This window comes from Tachypleus tridentatus, chromosome 11, assembly GCF_004210375.1.
Source record: "Tachypleus tridentatus isolate NWPU-2018 chromosome 11, ASM421037v1, whole genome shotgun sequence".
NCBI classification, from domain to species: domain Eukaryota; kingdom Metazoa; phylum Arthropoda; class Merostomata; order Xiphosura; family Limulidae; genus Tachypleus; species Tachypleus tridentatus.
This window is the reverse complement of record NC_134835.1, coordinates 64,392,351-64,414,525: the sequence shown is the minus strand read 5'-3', so window position 1 is coordinate 64,414,525 and position 22,175 is coordinate 64,392,351. Positions and strand designations below refer to the sequence as shown.

Sequence of the window (22,175 nt, the reverse complement as noted above, 5' to 3'; positions counted from 1 at the left end):
GTAAAAAGTATAAAATAATTAACTAAGTACAATTATAATTGTAGTTTTAATGCTGTAAAAATCATTAAATGCAACTCAAATAAACCAATATATTAAAGAAACCTGCCCTAAACCCAAACCACATTTTAAGGTTTCGTACCACTTTTCCCAGAATAAACATCACTTTCTTTATTATTGTTAAATGGTGAGTTTAAAGGTTTCTTACGTCATGTACTAAAGTGTTAACAGACAATGTTTTTTTAAATATCTGTTATACTTGCAGCATGTCCTAATATTCGACAGTTAGCCGTTGTAACAATGTGGCATCCTTATATATTACTATGTTCAATGAAAAGCGATAGTAACAAAATTAATCTAACGATATATTGACTACTGCATAACTTTGTCAACTCTGTCGTAAGAACTGGAGAAGTACTCAGTATAGCGCATCGGTCACGCAACGGATCTCAAATATGTGTCAGTATGTCCGTCTTTAACAACAAACACGTACTAGTTTCGGTTGGACAATAAGAAATAATATTTTACAAAAATCCACCAAGTTTTATCCCAATCTAACCATTTTTTACAAAGTTAAAGAGCAAAATAATGTGAAAAATCAGTCATCGTGCTAACTAAAAGGAAAGTTAAGGATTTTCGTAACTTTGCTGTGATCTCGACAATCCAAAAACTAATCTATCCTAAGCTGATATATATTTGGAGTACGATCCAGTTTAAAATAGATTAGTTTTGGAGGGTCAAGGTCACAGCAAAGTTACGAACGTTCTTAACATTATTTTTTGTTTTCGAGAAACCTTGCTGACAAATACATACACACACACATACTGTGGTGAATCATAACCTCTAACCTTCAGTAGCGGAGGTAAATATGGCTAATTATTTATCAAATTATCCTCCTTCAGATGTTTAGTATCTAGCTACTATATCTTTGTAACCAAATGTGGCAACTACAAAGGGTGGTAGATATACAAAGTTAATATAACTTTGGCGCTTCTCTCTATTTTTCGTTATAAGTATGATGGAAATTATTGTTGACGTAGGTAATTTGAGAATTGTGGGATACAGCACTAAGAATTTAGTCCAACTTAATAGCGTGATATTTTTTTCTCTTTCTCTTTTTTAATTTATCTTCGTCTTGTGCATATGTTTTGCTTTTCATCTGTTCATTATCATAGCAGTCAGTTGAAGATATATACGAATTACAAGACGGCCAGTAAGTTAAGAATTACACTTACTTGTATGAATAAAGTTTGTTGTGTTTGAGTGCTGGAATTGTTGTTTCAATCTCATTTGCTATACGTGTTCCATATTATACTTACGCAATATTTCTGAAGCCTACGCTGTGTGGATACTTAGGACTATCTATATGGCATCACTGCACAGAAAACAATCACTCATCGATTTCTCTATAATTACCTGGCGATCCCTCGAGACAAAATTACACTGTATAAAAGTAACATGACTCCGTGTCCTATTCCTTGCTGGAACTGTAAATGAGAAACGTAGAAATTACAAACAGAATGTGTTGTTGTAGTCATTGTTTTTGTATTCATCTATAATTTCCAAATAATTTACAAACATGTGCATTAGTATTACCAGTCTAATATCTGATATTATGTGAAAACCTGAACTACCATCTACTCAAGATAAAAGACAAACGTGTATTATTATACAAATGAACAAACACCAGTTCCTGGTTCGATTTACATAGTGCTAATTGTAGATAGCAGCTTACTAAATTCAAACTGTAAGTAAAGCTCAAATCAAGCTACTTTTTTCAAACGTAACTAAAACGAACTTATAAAAGAGTGAGTGGTTCTTCCTAGGGCCCGGCATGGCCCAGTTAGTGGGCTCGACTCGTAATCTGAGGGTTACGGGTTCGAATCCCTGTGACATCAAACACGTTCGTCCTATCAGGCGTGGGGACATTATTATTTGACTGTCAATCCCACTATTCGTTGGTAAAAACATAACCCATAAGTTAGGGTGAGTGGTGATGATTAGCTGCCTTCTTTTTTAGTCTTGCACTGTTAAGTTAGGGACGGCTATTGCAGATAAACCTTGTGTGGTTTTGCACGAAATTCAAACAAACAAACAATGGTTTTCCATGTCTCAACTCAGGTATTAGTTGAAAAAAAGTATAATTATCAGAATCCCAATAATATGACTTAAATGTAAACACTCGCATTTCAAACTGGTATTACATTTCAATAAATGTGCTTTAGTTGCAGACACAAAACAAAAAAATGTTAAAAGTGGTGGGAAAATAACCTTCTTGTTCATGTAAGTGCTGAATAATCAATAAATTTTATTTTTTCATTTCTTTCCATTCCAGGACTGTTCTTCAATTTGTTCACAATAACAAGTCACAAGTAAATAAAAAAAACGATTTGGAAGTTAAATCACATTGGAAGTCATCATGTTTTCTGTGTTTTGAAATTTCGCACTGACTACTCGAGAGATATTTGTGCTAACCATCCCTAATTTTAAAGCGAGACATCAGACGGAGGATAATTAGTCACCACCAACTACCGTCAACTTTTGAGCTATTCTTTTGTCATAGGATAGTAGGATTAGCCGTCGTATTATAACGTCTCCTATGGCTGAAAGAGCGGGCACGTTCAGCTCCGGATTGTGGTCTCACGTCCCACAGATCTTGAGTCTATCATTCTAACCCACAAGCCATGCCCTTAGTTGAGACCATAACATTTTCTAGAATAGTTTTATGAGTAATTTCCGATCAAAATAATTTAGCTCCAGAGGTCAAAAATAAAGTAAATAAACTTAGTAAATAAAGTATCTAATTAATATTTTGGTCAAACTAGGAGTATGTAGGATCATAAAGATCAAACTAATAATTTAGATTCCAGTTTTGTTTGTATGTATGTACAGTTAACTCTTCCCATATTTCTAGAGCTAGTAAAACCAATTTGTCAAAACTGGAACTGTCTTTATTCATACGGCATAGCTTCTTACGAAGGAGGACTAAAACGCGCCCTTAAGATTACTCAAGCGTGCTTGGGGTCTGTGAATAGATTTTTGTCATCATTTATCATATATGTGTTATTGGATTTTGTGTTTTTGTATTCGTTTCTTTTTATTCTAGGGATGCTATAATCCTACTCACAAGCTAGTGGAATGAAACTAAAGGTTTTTCTTCGGGTAAAAATTATCCTTTGAGAGCAGATATGGAAGCACTTGAGCTTCTGTGAATCATAAAGGGACCATTGACCCTCGCAGCAGAGTACGGGTATTTTTGGTAGTGATTAGAATTCATTGATTCATCAGCTGGGTTCTGTCGGAGCTATAAGTATTTTCGTCTGTAATCCGAATGAGATGTATATTAGTCTTAAATCCATAGAAAGATGCTGATTGCTTTGCGTTAAAATAAGTTTGGAAAAGCAGATCAGCAAGTTATGTAACAATCACAGATTACTGTATAAAGTCGAAGTGCATACAACCTTTGTTGTAATTATCCTTACAATAGACGGCAGTACCATCTCTGCATACTTAACGTTATAAATCTAAAGGTTTTAGCTTCTAAGCGAATGAAAACAAGACGAGCATTAATAAGGACAATTTATCTGCTACTTCAATTATATCAATTTATTTTGTGTGACTGATTTAGTTTTCTTTTTTTACGTTTTCACAATTTCTATGGCATTTAATAATTTAATATTACATAAAAACAGAATTATTCAGTTAATTTGCCACATACCAGTAATGAAATAAGTATATGCAAATTTAATTTTGTTTTATGAAACCACTTACCACGTACAAGTATTTCGTAACGAAACATAATAAATCTTCTCTTCTGTCAAATTCGAACAAATTCAGCTGTTGAAAAACAAGATTACAATATTAGAATTTTTTAATCAATATTTCATTGTAAAAACCAAGATACCAGCAATGCAAGTATTGAAAAAGATCATACAACTTCAAAATTTTGACATAAGAAATGATAAGTCCATGTCTCTTTCATCGTAAATCTAAAGAAGCCGAAGTAACGGTCTGTTAGTTATGCTGCTTACTAAAAATAAATATTTTTCGATACTTTTCTTCAACAGACCGTAACCTAGAGGTTAGAAAGTCTGAGGTTCGTGTTCGGGATATGCCCCTAAGCAAGCTTCGGCTCTGCTATAAAAATAACTGCTCTTTGATCAACAGTATCAGTGAAAGCGTCATTTGCTGCCAACAGTTTTTTTCTTGTCAGTTGTTCTAAACTGGGGCCAATTATACTTAAGCCTTTTTACTTTGTGTTCACACGAGGTCCATTTCGGACTGTAAATACCAAAACCATATTCCATAATTAGATTTTGTATTTTATTTTAAGCTCACGTGCAACTGCAACAAGGTATAATAAGACTTGCACTTCTTAAACTTAAGGTATAATTATGTCTTTATAAAATATATATTGGAAACAATTACTAAAACGCAAAGATGATACACAGGAATCGCCAACAATGAGTAATTACGATTAAACAACCAGTTAATCATTAGTGTAACACATTACTATATTAAATATAACAGACAAGTTAATAAGTGGTATATGGTACCAGTGTTTTGTATTTCTTTTATATTACACTAAGATTATTAATATATGATAGTGAAATATTGTGCCAAATGTTGTCTATTACTCCACAGAATTCTATAAGTTGTTTGGTTGTTTATTGACCTTTTCATTTTCTATATAACCCATACAGTCTTATTAATATCTATACTCGGAATGTAAATAGGTCAAACCACAGTTGTTAATATTCCTTCGGCCTCTCTTCATATCCAGGTACTATTTAACCACATTTGCTGCATACTTGGGATCACTGTCTTGTTGAATATGAGTTTCTTTCTAAAAGAAGGGCATGCCAAATAATAATACGATTGTATCTATTAGTGGTCAAGGTGCCATCTTAATATAAAGGAACTCTTGCTTATATGATACTGGAAAAAAAAAATCTTTATTACGTGATGTGCAACCTACAACTTCGCGCAGTTTTTGTTTTGTGTGCATGTAGATTTGCAATAGTGGTCAAGGTTTTCCTGCTTCACCTCCGTTTCCCGTCACGGAGAACTTCATTTTTTCCATTCTCAGGGTGGAGATATGACATCATGAAAAGTCACACGCAGATATATGGCACTGGCGCCATCTATATAAATATAATAGTACTGTCTGTTGTATGTCTATGTAAATACTTCGCAGTGTGTAGATAGATCTTCACCAAAATTGGTATGGAGGTTCATTAGGTCTATGGGGAAATACACACAAATTTTCAATTTTGCATTTTGAACTTTTTATAAGTGTTTATGCGGTTTTTTTACCACTACTTCGCTCCTGTTGATGGATCTTTATTAACTTTGGCATGAAGGTTAGTTGGGTCCATGAGGAGATACATGCAAAGTTATGGTTTCGCATTTTGTGTTTTGCTAGTTTTATGAGCGTTTTGGTGTCTTTTTTAAATTGTACATAAAGAAAATATCTGTCCCTATATTAAAATAATATTTCATTAATCATGAATTTACATAACTTTCTTCCAGGATAGGGGTAGCCCAGCTAGTCCGTTTTATATAGATTTCCATTAATATAGAGTGAGATACAGCCCGTATTTGTATTGTTTCTCCAATCATACATTACGGTAGATGTCGTAAGTTAACTGTAATACTATTTTACCCGCAAGAACAGAAGAAACTATCGTCAACAGTTGCCAAACAATTTAAATTTTGATTCATATGTAAAGAGCACTTTAATCCAGACTTGCTCATTGTTTGAAGTCTGATAGACATTTTAACCGTTTGATTTAATTAACTCTTCTGAGGAATATTTTTGAGTTAGATCCTTCGCAAAATCACTATTAATTCTAATACGATTTTAAAAGATCTGAGCTTTTCACCCCGACTTCTTCTATCTCAAAGAGTTGTAGTTTCACGTGTTCCTCATGTATCTTTCCTCATTAAGACTTTTATTTCTACGCATTTGTTATGTCACATCCTGGGAGCCACGAGTGCATCCCTCACACAAATTCTTTTATAGGTATTATAAAGGTGTGGTACTGTCTTATTGGTTGGATGACAGCCAGTAGCAATGTAAACTATCAACATATGGCTGTAATCTGGGCAGTTTATTTATGTACACACACACACACACATATATATATATAAAGGGTGGAACACTCACTAATATTCGCATTTTATATTCATTTCACTTACACTACCAAACACTATTTTCATTATTGTGTGTAAAATAAAACTTTACAAATATATATATCTGATAAGCATCTAGAGTATAAATATAGTATATTTATACTATAATATAGTATATACTATATATTATACTATTAATTATACTAAAATATAGTATATACTATATATTATACTATTAATTATACTAAAATATAGTATAATTTATCCATCATATTTTATACATAAAATAAATCAATAATGAGTATTTCACAAATGAAATATCGATAGAAAACTCTCAGAACGTAAATTGAAATAATTAATATTTTATTTTTGTAAGGACATTATAACTATTAATAGTTTTGGAATTTCGCCAAACATTTGTTTCCTTGTTTTGGAATTTTGCACAAAGCTACTCGAGGGCTATCTGTGCTAGCCGTCCCTACTTTAGCAGTGTAAGACTAGAGGGAAGGCAGCTAGTCATCACCACCCACCGCCAACTCTTGGGCTACTCTTTTACCAACGAAAAGTGGGATTGACTGTCACTTATAACGCCCCCACGGATGGGAGGGCGAGCATGTTTTGGCGCGACTCGGGCGCGAACCCGCGACCCTCAGATTACGAAGTACACGCCTTAACGCGGTAGGCCATGCCAGGCCCTTCGCCAAACAAAAAAACTGTACTTTTTGGCTGTAATGTTAACACTAAAAGGTCAGTTAAAACTAAATACGGTGAAGATATTTCCTGAACTATTAAAACCTTGTGATTTATGAGTTACGTGATTTTGTTCACACAAACTAGTTCTAAATGAATTCTGTTATTCAAGAAACGCATGAATTTTTAAATTGATTTTTTATTGGTCAAGATGAATATAGTTCTTTGCATTTACTATTTGACATCTAGACATGTTTTGGTCAACAGTCGCGTTATATTGATTCAATTTCTTATACCTCTATTGACTAAGTTTCACTTAATTTTCTATATTTACAAAATGTCTTATTGCAAATTTTTAAAAAACGCTATATTGTCAAGATTCACAAAATATGTCTATATCAACCAGCTATATTAGAGATTCTGTTGATAACTTATTCATTTATTTATCAGAATAACCAGAACTTTACCTTTTCTGTCAGTCCATCGGGAGTGTAGGTGAGATCTCTTTCCAGATATGCTTGTTCTCCAGGTAAACACACTGTGCAACGCGAGTTCCCTTCGATAGCTTTCCAGATTATATCTGTTATGGCAAGGCCTAACGTCTGCTGTTGTTTTTCTTTGTAAGGTCGCAAAGGGTCTCTAAATAAATGAACGCTCGTGACATGATGTACATATAGAGAGTGTGCATATGCAAAAACATGCATTTGATCGATTTTTTCTTCGTTTTAAAATAGAAATACTCAATATTCTTTATTGGTACTATGAACATTAGGCAAATACATACATCTGTACTACCTAAAATATCTTACAAATAATTGCAAATACATTTTAGCCTAAATCTGTTTACATTCATTGTGCGCAGACTGTGGGGGCGCGCAACTATTAGTATAGAGGCATATAAATTATGTCTAAAAAATACAAATTTTAAAATAAAGTAATACGAACTACAGTACAAATATTACTAGTGTTGAGTGATATAGTAACAACAATTAATATGGGAAAATAATATGCACAGTATATATACACAAATAGGTTATACAATATTTGTGTGTGTGGAGGGAATGTATGTTTAGAAAGAAGGTGCCATAAAATAAATTAGCTCTACCCCCAGTGGGACAGAAGTATGTTTACGAACTCACACCGCTAAAAACCGGGTTTCGATACCTGTGACGGGCAGAGCACAGATATCCAATTGTGTAGCTGTGGGCTTAATTTTAAACAAACCAAAACAAATTAGCACACATTAGTTTAATCTATACAGATTGGAAGTAATTGTCAAATGTATCGATTGACTTCAATAAGTATAAAATACATATTGTATTAAAATACTTATTTATATTATGGGTAAGAAAGTTATTAATTATAACTTTTAGATAATTTAAAATATAATTATAAATGGTTTTTGACAAAATGACTAGTGATTTAAAAAATAGTTTATTACCACAATATATGTGAAATACGATAACTACGATAGCATTAAGTGAATTAGTTTAATAACTATAAAATAGTCCTAACATTGAGACTGTTGTTCCCAGTAGTTTGAAAGTAAATTGTCGTTATGTGAAATCAAATTTAGATTGTTTGTTTGTTTTGTTTGTTTTGGAGTTTCGCACAAAGCTACTCGAGGGCTATCTGTGCTGGCCGTCCTTAATTTAGCAGTGTAAGACTAGAGGGAAGGCAGCTAGTCATCACCACCCACCGCCAACTTTTGGGCTACTATTTTACCAAAGAATAGTGGGATTGACTGTCACATTATAACGCCCCCACGGCTGAAAGGGCGAGCATGTTTGGTGCGACCGGGATGCGAATCCGCGACCCTCAGATTACGAGTCGCACGCCTTAACACGCTTGGCCATGCCGGGCCACAGCGGTAAGTCTAAGGATTAACAACGCTAAAATCAGGAGTTCGATTCCCTTCGGTAGACTCAGCAGATAGCCCAATGTGGCTTTTCTATAAGAAAAACACACACACACAAACACTCGTAAATCATCTAGAAATTACAGAAGGTTGGTGCGATCCGTGGAAGTCACAGCAAATTCCTTGCTATTCTGCAATGCATTCATTTTCAGCAAGAAAAATTTATAACTGGAGAAAAAATTAAAGTATTTCGGAAGAGAAATATTTGTAGAGCGAGTTTGTAAAAATCGACCTAGAGCAATAGATACAACATTTTGGCCCTCAATTGCACAGCGGCAGGTCTGCGGACTTACAACGCTTGAATCCGTGTTTCGATACCCGTGGTGGACAGAGCATAGATAGACTATTATGTAGTCGTGTGCTTAATCACAAAGAACAACTACAACATTTTGACGAAGGGATGTTTCGATGTTCGCCATGGAAGCGGAAACATTCTCAAGGTAATGTTTGTTTAAGAGAACAATAAGCTGTGAAATCAAAACCAAAACCAAAACTCCTTCACAAAGATCGCAACCATGAAGTGTAGGCTAGAAGTAAGAAAAACAACCTAGCGAACCTAAACAGTAATTGTGATAAAATTACTCATGTCTTGTGGTAACATTAACAGGTGTGACATCATTCAAGAAAAATAAAAGGTTAAATATTAGTCCTCCCAGTTCTAGAAGCTCTCAAATCTGTGTACTACAGAGATCTACAACGTTATGTATATATATACATAACTCTAATGAACAAAGCTAGCTATAAAATTAGATATTTGAATGGCTAAGGAATCTATTTTGTCAACTATTACTGTATTAGAAGGTCAGAGGTCATTGTGTACAAGATATATAATATTTACACAAAAACAAAAAGTCCTTTTCAATTTCACTATCTGGTTTCGTTTTTTTTTAGTAACCTAAAATTTCTTTTTATCTACTTATATAAGCTCCCTCTAATCTAGAATTGTGTGAAACTACTATTTCATTACGAAACTAATATTTTTGTTATCATTAACACATCATGAAAGTTTCATTTTTTTTGTTCGGATCCAATAATACCCTACTATTTCACGAAATGTGATTGTTTTATGTTTTTGTGTGCTTGAAATTCTTCTACTTTTTAAAGCGGTATAAATACAGATTTCTAAGTTGATGTGTCATTAAACCAAATGGTTTCTTTATTCGAGCCTCCGTCAAAAGAAACTACTATTTCCGCAATTTTCAACAAGCGTGTGGATGAACTTTTACAACTGAAAAACATTTCAATGCATAATTTCTTTCTTTTTTTAAGGCTGTAATTTTTTTCTTCATTGTAACTGAGCTATTTGGTTAATTGCTTGCACTGAGTGAAGCTTTCTTCACTATTGGAAATTTATCATAATTCGAATAACGTTTCTATGGCCACAGTTTGTCCGAAAGGGTTAATTTAGTTTCAAATCAATATTTTCATTGTTGGAAAACGCGCTTGGGGAAATAAAAAAGCAAAGTACCAGCCGAGAACAAAAAGTTAATTACTATATCTTAAGTTTAACATTCTCCTCACTGGATATTATTTGAAATCTTGTAAATACCTAACCATCAGCAATTTTCCTAATTGGAAATATCTTAGGAGGTTTGTTTGTTTTTGAATTTCACGCAAAACTACACACGGGCTATCTGCGCTAGCCGTCCCTAATTTTGCAGTGTAAGACTACAGGGATGACTGCTAGTCATCACTATCTACCGACAACTCTTGGGCTACTCTTTTACCAACGAATAGTGGGAGTGACCGTCATATTATAACGCCCTCACGGCTGAAAGGGCGAGGATGTTTGGTACGACAGGGATTCAAACCCGCGACCTCAGATTTCAAGTTGAACGCCTTAACCCACTTGGCCATGCCGGGCCATCTTAGGAGGAAAAACACATGTAAATACAGAGATATTACCAAAATGGTTAATTTAAACTTAGTTTATCATCTCTTTACTGGAAATATTTAAGATTGTTCTAGAATATAATAAAGTATCGGTTATTGTTTTAAAACTTCACACTGGATCCAATGACATACAAACTCTTTGCAAAACTTTTTGCTTATTCTTTCATTTGTATAACGTTTTTAAAAAAATCAAGATACGCATTTTTCAAAACTGCTCTGTTCTCACTAACTTTGAGAGTTTGTTAACTGAAATTTGTCTTACGCTTGGAAGTTGAAAATGTTTCGTTGCTTCTGGATAAAATTCATGACTTTTAACTGCGAACTTTAGACTACGAATAAGGAATGTAATACAAAGTCTGTACAGTGAGAATAAACGTTGAATTCATATGTCCCAAAATTTATTTTCACGGTTACGAAAGAACTTATAAATTTATAGTGCGGATTTCACATTACCTACTGTTAGCTTTTGAAACTAAATAATATGTTTAATACGTTCTAGTAACACTATTTTTAGTCTGTTTATCTGGGTGAAATACTTATTTTTAACAGTGCAAGACTCTGAGACTTCTCAATTCCCAATTTAAAATATTAGCTCCAATACAAGCACAAATAAACTAAGATTAAAAATTATAAGCTTGACTAAAGGTAATAGCATTGTCAACAACAAATAAATGGACATCTAAGTGGTGGTGGCGATATACAGTTGAAAATACTTTAAACCCTGAGCGTGAGATTGTTATAACCGTCTCAGTTAATCTTGCTAGCTGGTTAAGAGTAGTTCCATAGGTGACAGGTTTTGTTTGTTTGTTTTGGAATTTCGCACAAAGCTACTCGAGGACTATCTGTGCTAGCCGTCCCTAATTTGGCAGTGTAAGACTAGAGGGAAGGCAGCTAGTCATCACCACCCACCGCCAACTCTTGGGCTACTCTTTTACCAACGAATAGTGGGATTGACCGTAACATTATACGCCCCCACAGCTGGGAGGGCGAGCATGTTTTGGCGCGACGCGGGCGCGAACCCGCGACCCTCAGATTACGAGTCGCACGCCTTACGCGCTTGGCCATGCCAGGCCAGGTGACAGGTACTGCTAATACCTTATTCTCTCTTTCTGGTCAGCAGTTATAAATTAAAGATGGCTATGCGTGAATCTTAAAGTATCTGACCTTGCCCGTAAGCCCAACGTCTCATGAGGTGTTGTTCAGGTTAAAAATATCGAATATTGTTGAGGGACCTTTAGTATTTTGAGTAAGATAGTTTCATAAGCAGTTGCCGAAAATCTAGTTTATTAAGCATTTTTCAATATACACTTGTTTAAACTGTGTGAAACATAATGCAATCTCATAAACTGCAAAACGTGGTTTAGCGCTCATTCAATATACATATTTAACGACCCCTGAAACAGAAATACATTGTATATTCACCAAAGCTTTCCAACGTCTACATATGTAATTTGGTTCTCCATTCGTCCTTCAAGTCACATACGAGAAGTTTTACATAGACAATAAAAGACAATTCTTGATTATGACACAAGATATCTTATCACCTGATGTGTTCACACGTAACAGTCATGGTACATTAACATTTTGTCTTTATGTAATTCAATTACAGCGTACGATGTGCAACGCTGCTTTCGTCTGAGTTTTACACGTAACTTTACACCCGACTGTGCGGTTTTGTAGTTCATCCGTTCTTTAAATATTTATTTAACAAGTGCATATTTTCTGTTTACATGACTGTGTGTTAATTTGTTGCACTCTTTCTAAAGTTTATCACACATTTCTTGTGGTAAAAAGGAGTATTAGAACACATAAGAAACTTATAAGAACTACCACTAAACTTCGAATGGTTTTAGAACTCTTTTGTTTGTTTAGGATTTTCACAAAAATATTGTGCACAAATCTCAGCTGCACATAGACGTACCTAATTCTAAACTGATAGACCAGATGGAATTTAACCAGTCGGGCCACTCACCGCCAGTTCTAGTGGTTATTATTGTCTGACAGAATGGTGGAATTTAATATTTACTCTTATTCTGAGCCCAAAACGCGAAGGGTCATTTTGTGGCAACTGCGAACTTTGAACCTAGGAGTTACAGCCGGAGCATTTTAGCCACTAGTCCACGCCTGATTCACTTGCTTTTTACTATTGCCTCTAAGATAAACAAAAAAGAAGATAGGTAAAAATTAATTTCAAATAAAAATGTTACGATGGTGGAAAACACACTATTGACATATTCTTATTTTTTGTGGGTGTGTTTTTAAGGGTTTGTTTGTTTTTGTTTTTGATTAAATTTCGCGCAAAGCTACACGAGGGCTATCTGCGCTAGCCGTCCCTAATTTTGCGGTGTAAGACTAGCGGGAAGGCAGCTAGTCATCACCACCCACCTCCACCTCTTGGACTACTTTTTTACCAACGAATTGTGGGATTGACCGTCACATTATAACGCCACCACGACTGAAAAGGCGAGCAACGGGGATTCGAACCCGCGATCCTCAGATTACGAGTCGAACGCCTTAACCCACCTGGCCATGCCGGACCATTTGTTGAAGAGAGAGGAATGTGTAGTGTAAATCTATCACTGAATAGTTCACACTGATTACGTCATAGGACGTAACTAAAATAACTAAATACATTATAACTGTGTTTTAAACAAAGGAAAAAATACCTGGGCAACTTTCTCAAGCTGAAAATATCCTTTTTGCGTACATTCCAACAATGTTATACAGATTACAAGTATGGGTTACTGCTAAGAAGACAGAAAGCAAGGTATAAAACAATGGGAGATCAGTGTTGGGCGTCGTAATAAAAGACAAGACCAAATATAGAACTATAAGAAAATGGCCTAAATTATTAATACGCTAAAAACATTAAAGGAACGAAAATTGAGATGGCTAGACATATGATAAGGAGAGGTGACAGCAAAGTGGAAATCGAGAAATGAAGGACTGTTTGAATTTTGTGCAAAGCTACACAAGTTATATCTGTGCTAGCCGTTCATAATTTAGCAACGTAAGACTCGAGGGAAGGCAGATAGTCATCACAACCCAACGCCAATTCTTGGGATACTCTTTTTATCAACGAATTGTGGGATTCATCGTCACATTACAAGGATCTACGGCTGATAAGGAGAGCATGTTTGGTATGGCGTACATTCGAATCCGCGACACTCAGATTGCGAGACGACCCCCCCTTCCCCGATCACCTAGGCATGCCGGGTCAAACGGAAGGAACAGACAATATAAGAAATATGAAAAGAGATATCCTATTGTACATAGAATTTCAAGTTTAGAGAGGTATTTGGTAAAGTTTGTTTTGTTTGTTTTTTTAATTTTGCGCAAAGCTACTCGAGGGTTATCTGCGCTAGCCGTCCCTAATTTAGCAGTGTAAGACTAGAGGGAAGGCAGCTAGTCATCACCACCCACCGCCAACTCTTGGGCTACTCTTTTACCAACGAATAGTGGGATTGATCGTCACATTATAACATCCCCACGGCTGAGAGGGCGAGCATGTTTGGCGCGACGGGGATGCGAATCCGCGACCGTCAGATTACGAGTCGCACGCCTGGCCATGCCGGGCTCTTATTTGGTAAAGACTGAAATTATATGGAAACTTGGATATTACTTTATCTGTTTCTACTGTTTAGGATATCGATTTATTTTGAAAAACAAGGAAATACAGGATCAATATATTTTGTTATTTCATATTTCAATACACGAAAAAGTATCTTGGACTGAAATAATTTTTCTCATACCTTTTTCTCCAAGGCATACATGGAGGCGCTCATAATAAAGTGAGAATAAAACCACACACACAAACGTATGAAAGCAATCAGGGTTAAGTAAAATGACTCGTGATTACATTTGGTCATCTCATTGAAACTGATCTTCTGATGTATTTTATTATAATTGTTTATTTATTCAAAATAATGGTAAACGTTGTTTGTGGTTTTTTTTAATCACAAAGCTACACTGGTGGCCATTGAGCCTCGAATCTTAATGTCATAAATTCTAAATTTCTGCTGTTAGTTATCAGGGAACTTACTGAAAAGTGAATGGTTGTTGTTCTTTGCATTACACGCTCAGCTCACTTGTGACACACTGGTGTGCCGCAGCACACCCTATGAGAAAGTTCTTAATTAAGAGTGTCTTTAACTGCAATTTTATCGATCAAAGTAATTAAGGCTTTTCTGCAAAACCATTCAAGGTAGATAAATAGAATATGACCTGTGACCTAGAGAGGCAGAGGTCATTTCACGTTTTTTCTTTTTCATTTTATTTTTCTGAACACTGCCAAATGAAAAATTGAAAAAAAAAAAGATTCTAACACCACCTAAATTATTATATTGAAATAAAATGATAATCATAGATTTTGACTCACCTGTCACGGGACGACTCCTGGCTGACATCTTTGTTATTAAACAGCAAGTTTTTTAAAATGTAGGCTTGGACACACATAATAACAGCTTTGGAGTTGTTCTAAGGGATTAAACAAAGCATAATTTTATAAAGTATAACTAGTATTTACTTATTTGTATTAGTATTTTTTAGATATAAGCATGTATATTTTTACTTTTCTACAAAATAAATACAAAGTTGGAACGTAAGAAACATTGATAATATTAAACACACTAGCCAGCTCACTTGGATAACAATATCATACACGGATGTCCGAGAACTGTAGTTTCAAACAAAATCATCCCTAAACTGATTAGAAGTATTATCAGATTGTCAGAACTATTCTAGATTTGTTTAAATATACAGAGGTTGAGTGCGTTACATGAAAACGATTTCGGAGCCTTACCACGCCGTTACATTCCATGTGTCTACTTCTAGTCATTCTCAGTATGGCGGTCATGCATACTGACAATAGTCCTGCAGCGTAGTTTCAATTGCAAAAGGCTCCGTCATAAAGCTTTCATGTCAAAGTTACACTCTTGCTCTTTGTTAATTTTTCGCAAGCCTTCTAGTCTAGGAGGTCAATGGTGATCGCACAGAAATCCATAGTGCAGCATCTAGCGACTTGACTGATGCATCTTTGTATGGAATTGCATGTAATTCCCGTTTAATTGTCCTATTGCTTGAGGTATGCCACAACTTACCGCATATATCGCATAAACAATTTATGAATATTTGACTTGTGTCGCTTTTGTATACAGAAACCATTCTTGGTTATGTTATACACTGATGCCTGGGTTAGCTAGGTTGTTTTTGCAAATGATCTTTGTACTCATAGATTCTTATCTATTATAACACGTCGTACATTACTTATCACTTCCTGGTACGACTTGTTGCAGGTCTCTTTCTTGATGGTCTTGGTTCCCAAGTTGATTTACATTATTTTGTTTTCCATTGTCATTGAATACAAGGAATATTTCCGTCTCGAAAATTCCCAATCTGAATTCAGTTTGACAATGTAAATGTTTGAATAATTTGTATTGGAAAGGGATATCATATTCTCTTACCAAACTTGTCAGGTTTCTGAGGCATCTCATTTCCTACATAAGGCGAAACAGTGTCAATACGTAGTTCTGAGAAATGCTGCTCTGCCGTTTTAATATAACGTACTCAACTCTCTGTACTCTGTAAATGTATTCTTACTTTGACAGCCACTAGTCCGTATCCGAACACAGAGCCTGGTTCACGAAAGGTGAAGGTTGATTTCATCCATTCCTGGTTTCCCAAATAAATACAACCACCGAAGAGCAGTGTTCGTAACGACTGTATAAAAACACAGAATAACAATATTCATAATTTATTTTATATAATTATGAATTATATTTGCAGAACTACACGTTAGTTGACCATAAATCAGTGGTTTCCAAATGAAATTTTAACACTAGGCCACTTCAGATGGTGACATGACAGGCCTGTAACAAGGATATGACAGGCGAGGGTTCTTTTCTCGAAATCAAGTGACCTGATTGCTTATGTTAGGGAGCAAGCATAGATCTCTGGCGTGGTTTTATGTGGGTTTTTTTATTAACATATCACAAAATACAAACATAAAATTAATTTCGATCACCTATTTTAGGTATCAAGTTTCTAAAAACAACCATTTGTGGGGTGTTCATTATTTCACTAGAGTGCATCTTCAAACCCTGTGGTATTCTACGTTTCAAGTACGCATTGTTATTATCATAAGTAATCATGAATTAGGTAAGTTGTGACATTCATTCTGATTATCCTGAGTAACTGAACAAGTTAGCTGACCTTTTTGTAAAAACGAAAAAAAAAATTATCTTGAATTAAGGTCAATATTAATAACTAAAATCAGTTTCTATATCTAAAAATAACTGTGAAAAAACTGAAAATAGGAAGCCTCAAATACACAAATGCATTTAAAAAAAATTGTTCAGCACAAATAATATTATTAAAATTCAAATAAAACTCTAACTTCCATTCAAGAAATACGTGAGTTCGTTAAAGAAAACTATATTATTTTCTCTTAGCCTCTCAAAATGGTGTACAACAAAAATAAGGGCTCAGAGTAATTAGTTTGTCTTAATGAAACTATTTATTGAAATAAATTTTTTTCCTTCACCTCGGCCCCCCCGCTAGTACAGCGGTAAGTCTACGGATTTACAACGCGAAAATCAGGGGTTCGATTCCTCTCGGAGGGCTTAACAGATAGCGCGATGTGGCTTTGCTATGAGAAAAAATTCTAAAACCCCTTCACCTAGGTGGGTTCAGCAGATAGCCCGATGTAGTTTTGCAAGAATATTTTTTTTTAATTTCGCGCAAAGATACTCGAGGGCTATCTGCGCTGGCCGTCCCTAATTTAGCAGTGTAAAACTAGAGGGAAGGCAGCTAGTCATCATCACCCACCGCCAACTCTTGGGCTACTCTTTTACCAACGAATAGTGGGATTGACTGTTATATTATAACGCGCCCACGGCTGAGAGGGCGAGCATGTTTAGTGCAACGGAGATTCGAACCCGCGACTCGTAATCTGCCTTTGCTAGAAGAAAGACACACATTTTTTTCCTTACACTTCCATTAAGCCGAACACCTGAATTAAGGTTTTGCAAAAACCATTGTTCTCTATTTTAATATACGGAAAATTTTAAAAACAAGAAAAAAAAAAGACTGTGGTTTGTATTTCCAACATGATTAGTATAAAAGCCCGTCAAAAATGACGAAAATTACTGTTGAATAACTAATGAAAATTCTTGGATTAAACTAAAACAAATTTGTATGTACCTCCACATCCCATGTGGTCTAGTGGCTAGGATACCTGCCATTCACCCAGGAGGCCCGCGTTCGATTCCCTGCATGGGATGTTTTCGTTTTTAGCCCGGCATGGTCGAGCGTGTTAAGGAGTTCGACTCATAATCTGAGGGTCGCGGGTTCGCATCCCCGTCGCGCCAAACATGCTCGCCCTTTCAGCCGTTGGGGCGTTATAATGTGACGGTCAATCCCACTATTCATTGGTAAAAGAGTCGCCCAAGAGTTGATGGTGGGTGGTGATGACTAGCTGCTTTCCCTCTTGTCTTACACTACTAAATTAGGGACGGCTAGCACAGATAGCCCTCGAGTAGCTTTGGGCGAAATTAAAAAAAACAAACAAACTGCACCTCCAACATGCACCTACTCTACACTTATTTCACCAATATTGAGAACAAAAGTGCGTGTGCAATCTGAAAAACCTATATAGCGCTTTTATTTTTTCCCTGACATCTAGGTCAGGAAGTAGAAAACACTGTGCGAACATTCCGATAAATATTTTCGAATCTTTTATTTTTCTTTATGTTTAAAGGCCAAGTAGATCATATATGTGTTAAAATATGAAAATAATATATATTAAGTAACATTTATTCACTACTTAAAACCTTTTAAACACGAACACAGATTTTCATATTTTTGTTATTGTACAAAGGATAAACGATATTTGGTACTAATAAACGTTTACTTTTCTTTATGTTTTAAGGCCAAAAAAGATAATATATGTGTTAATTAACATTTATACATCACTTAAAAGTTTTTAAATAGTGACTCTATAACCTTAGTAATAGTAGGCCTATTTGTTGTCTAATTTAATGCATAAATTTAACGTAAGACTTAGCTGAAATAATACTTGTTTTTTTTTGCTTGTGGCTACAACGCAATTTTATAAAATTTTTGAATTAAATTATTTTTTTTATCAAAAATAAAGAATAAAGAAAACCTTTTTATCAAATCAACATGAATATTGAGCATTCAACATAAACACCATAGTTGGCCTAAGAACAATCAGATGACGCTTTGCCAAACGACAAAACAAAAGGATCGAGAAATAGTTCTTGAAGGAGCGACATAGAAAATAAGCCTTTTACAGTTAGTGATGCTTGATTTAACTGATTTGTAGAACAACGATAATTATATTAAGTTTTTATGCGTTGGCGAAACATGATTATAATTAGTCACATTTTTTTATAAGGCGGATATAGTGTCATCGAAATATTGTTATTAAACATTATTCTTAAAACGCCTGCTTGATGAGACAAAATAAGGAATTCAATGTGGAATACGAGACGACTTAGGTTCAAATCATTTCCTTGAATGCGAAATTCGCTCAGTTTTAACGAAAGCGCGACAGTTACAGCTTCCTGTAGTGAAACACATAACATTAGTTTTTGATCCAAAGCTATAACATCAGAATGGAAATATCTACATTTGAATCTACGTAATTTTCACTTTCATCGGTTTACGAACATTCCGAATGATTTATAACATGCAATATGAATACTTGTTAAATTTCAGTTGATGAATTATGTTGATTAAGTGATTTTTATAACAATGTGTTCCCATGCATTTCGGACAACGCCCACAGACGTGAAAGTATGTGTTGATTTATTACGTTCTCCAGTAACGATGGAAGCTAATGTAAAACACATTATCGCATTAACTCAGAAGCATTAGTTCTTATGATATAGTAAAACAAAATAACGTGCTGATATGATATACTTTTATTTTTGCTAAATAAATGAATAGCAAAGTTTTGTGTAAACACGTATGCATAATACGTTTTTAAACAAGCGAAATTATTTAACTTGACTTGCTTTTATTCAAAACCGATACAATAACAACACAGCAAGAACTCGTAATCAATTAGGTATAATCTATGACTGTAATACGAACCATTGCTATGTCTTTCGTCACTGGAACACCACCTGGTGGAAGCTGAAAACTCGAGCTTTGAGAACCTTGGCATCGAGGGTAAAGAATACTACCTGAAACAAATTATTTGGTTCTAACATCGTCCATACATCTAAAAGACATAAATGTTGCTGCACACAGTTTTATTAGTTGTTATTACCTAAGATTTACTTCGTTACTTTATAAATGAAAACACCTTTCTTAGATTCAAATAACACAATAACGTAAAAACATTATTTTTTTTTGCAGTTATTCGTAATACTTGAATACTTTTACGTAGTTATTGAAGATACAAGTAAGAGAAAACTTTTACATAGTTATTGAAGATACAAGTAAAAGAAAATAAACATTTTACATCCGTAATTGCAACTTCTATTTGAGATTTTATCAAATAACTGTGTACGAATGTATCTATCTGTCTACTCCTACCTTTTTTCAGAACTGTAGAACTGGTATACAACTTTCTACCCGTTGTTTCCTTAGGCAGTGGAACAAGATGGAGGTCTTCTTGTCTTGCCATTTTAAGCTGAATTTCACTGCAATGTTTTCTCTTTCAAAATAACTTCAACACAAATTTGTTCCAACCCAGCTGTCGATAAAAAGAATACCTCGGTAAATTTATGACAGAAAAAAACACGGAGCTTCTCTATTAAAAGCAGGCAGTTTAAAGTGACCAAAGAAAGCTGGATGTTTGTATATCGTTTGTCACGACAGCGACTACTTGTACATCACACTATTCCAGAGCTGTGAGTGGCCGCTTTTCTGTTTACCCCAGCAGGAGAAAAGAAACAGACTGTTGAAACTTTAATGAATCCAATGTGCAGGTTTACACACTCACACGGAAGAAAAACAACTAAATGTATCTCGAATAACAGGTAGAAAAAAAATCAGTATGTTTTAAGATATGTATACGAAAGTTGAATCAATACCGAACATTTTGTTCTACTGTTAATGAATAAAGATCTTTAGAGTACCTAGGTTTATTTATATCATGTTTACTATTGTGTAGACGATAGATCATATGTAATATTTCTTCTCATCATATGTGCGCAAGCTGTCATTTCATGGGTTCTAGATTAAGCATAAAAAATTAAAAGATAGTAACGCTCAATCGACTCAAAACTCTCGTGTATTTTCATTCGTGTGTCGTTATTACAAAAAACAAACAAACCGTTGTGACCAGACTCTAAAGAAAGACTACTTTTATCGTACAAGTAATAAAATGAAGTCAGCGTTACTGGTTTTCACTCGTAATTTCCCGGTTTCTAGGAGTTATCAAAACACAAGGCGTCTTTTACTGTAAGGGTTCTAGGAGTTATCAAAACACAAGGTGTCTTTTACTGTAAGGCTGTCTGACTTTTCTTGTATGTACAGTTTTCAAACGTTTCTTACATGTTCGTTCTTTTTTACTCTAAAGTTGTCCAACTTTTCTTGTATTTTCATTGCCTTTTACTCCTTTACTGTATAGTTATCTCACTTTTCATGTACCTTTATTGTCTTTACTGTATAGTTATCTCACTTTTCATGTACCTTTATTGTCTTTACTGTATAGTTATCTCACTTTTCATGTACCTTTATTGTCTTTTGCTGTAAAGTTATCTCACTTTTCTTACACGTTCACTGTCTTTTACTGTAAAGTTGTCTAAATTTTCTTTTCTCTAACGCTCACAGTTTGCTATGGCTTATCTACATTTGCAACCAGCATATAGGTATATTAAACTACAATTTATGTTGTTTATTTTTCAGAATTTTCTATGCTTCCTTATGTTTATTTCAAAGTTATATATTTGTTTTGTGGTTTGGCTTATGCATTGGACCGGCATGGCCAGGTGATTAAAGCACTCGACTCATAATCTGAGGATTGCGGGTTCGAATTCTCGTCACACCAAACGTGCTCGCCCTTTCAGCCGTGAGAGCGTTATAATGTTACGACCAATTCTACTATTTGTTGGTAAAATAGTAGCCCAAGAGCTGGCGGTGGGTGATTATGACTAGCTGTCTTCCCTCTAGTCTTACACTGCTAAATTAGGGACGGCTACCGCAAATAATCCTCGAGTAGCTTTGCGCGAAATTCAAAACAAACCAAACTTACGTATTTCAGTATAACATTTCCGGTAGTCCGTATTAAACACACAAGAAGAAATGTGACAAAGTCGTGTAAACACATATATAGTGTGTTCAAATTTAATAGGCTTAGTTTTCATGTTTATCATTGTATTCCTTAGAAATTGCCCAAAAATATTTTGAGCATTCATAAAATAAAGCAATTTACGAAAAATGATTCGGATATGTTTACACATAGATACGTTTTTATGAACTGTTTGAAGGTGTGTAGAATAAAGTGTGACATTAAAAACGATTTTAAAAATCTTAGATGAAACAGTTCTATACTCATGCATGGTTCATC

The 22,175-nt window shown here is 34.8% G+C and overlaps 1 protein-coding gene and 1 long non-coding RNA gene across 3 annotated transcripts in view; one reads left to right on the top strand and one right to left on the bottom strand.

Moving 5' to 3' along the window:
* LOC143232327 (uncharacterized) overlaps positions 1–3,446 on the top strand; it is a 54,167-nt gene extending 50,721 nt beyond the window's left edge. Inside the window, exons 2-3 of the long non-coding RNA XR_013017497.1 lie at positions 2,333–2,369; positions 3,104–3,446. This is a non-coding gene — a long non-coding RNA (uncharacterized LOC143232327). The remainder of the gene's footprint in view (positions 1–2,332; positions 2,370–3,103) is intronic.
* The window catches only part of LOC143232325 (inactive ubiquitin carboxyl-terminal hydrolase MINDY-4B-like), a 56,238-nt gene that overhangs the window by 7,208 nt on the left and 26,855 nt on the right, over positions 1–22,175 (bottom strand). The window contains exons 2-8 of one of the 2 annotated variants that reach the window (XM_076467598.1): positions 20,198–20,357; positions 19,751–19,842; positions 16,232–16,351; positions 15,012–15,109; positions 7,290–7,461; positions 3,769–3,834; positions 1,414–1,484 (exon numbers count right to left, since the gene is read on the bottom strand). In XM_076467598.1, coding sequence (XP_076323713.1) covers positions 1,414–1,484; positions 3,769–3,834; positions 7,290–7,461; positions 15,012–15,109; positions 16,232–16,351; positions 19,751–19,842; positions 20,198–20,288 — 710 coding nt within the window. In that variant the 5' untranslated portion in view covers positions 20,289–20,357. Of the gene's footprint in view, positions 1–1,413; positions 1,485–3,768; positions 3,835–7,289; positions 7,462–15,011; positions 15,110–16,231; positions 16,352–19,750; positions 19,843–20,197; positions 20,741–22,175 lie in introns of those variants that run through there. The other variant, XM_076467599.1, reaches the window with a different exon arrangement.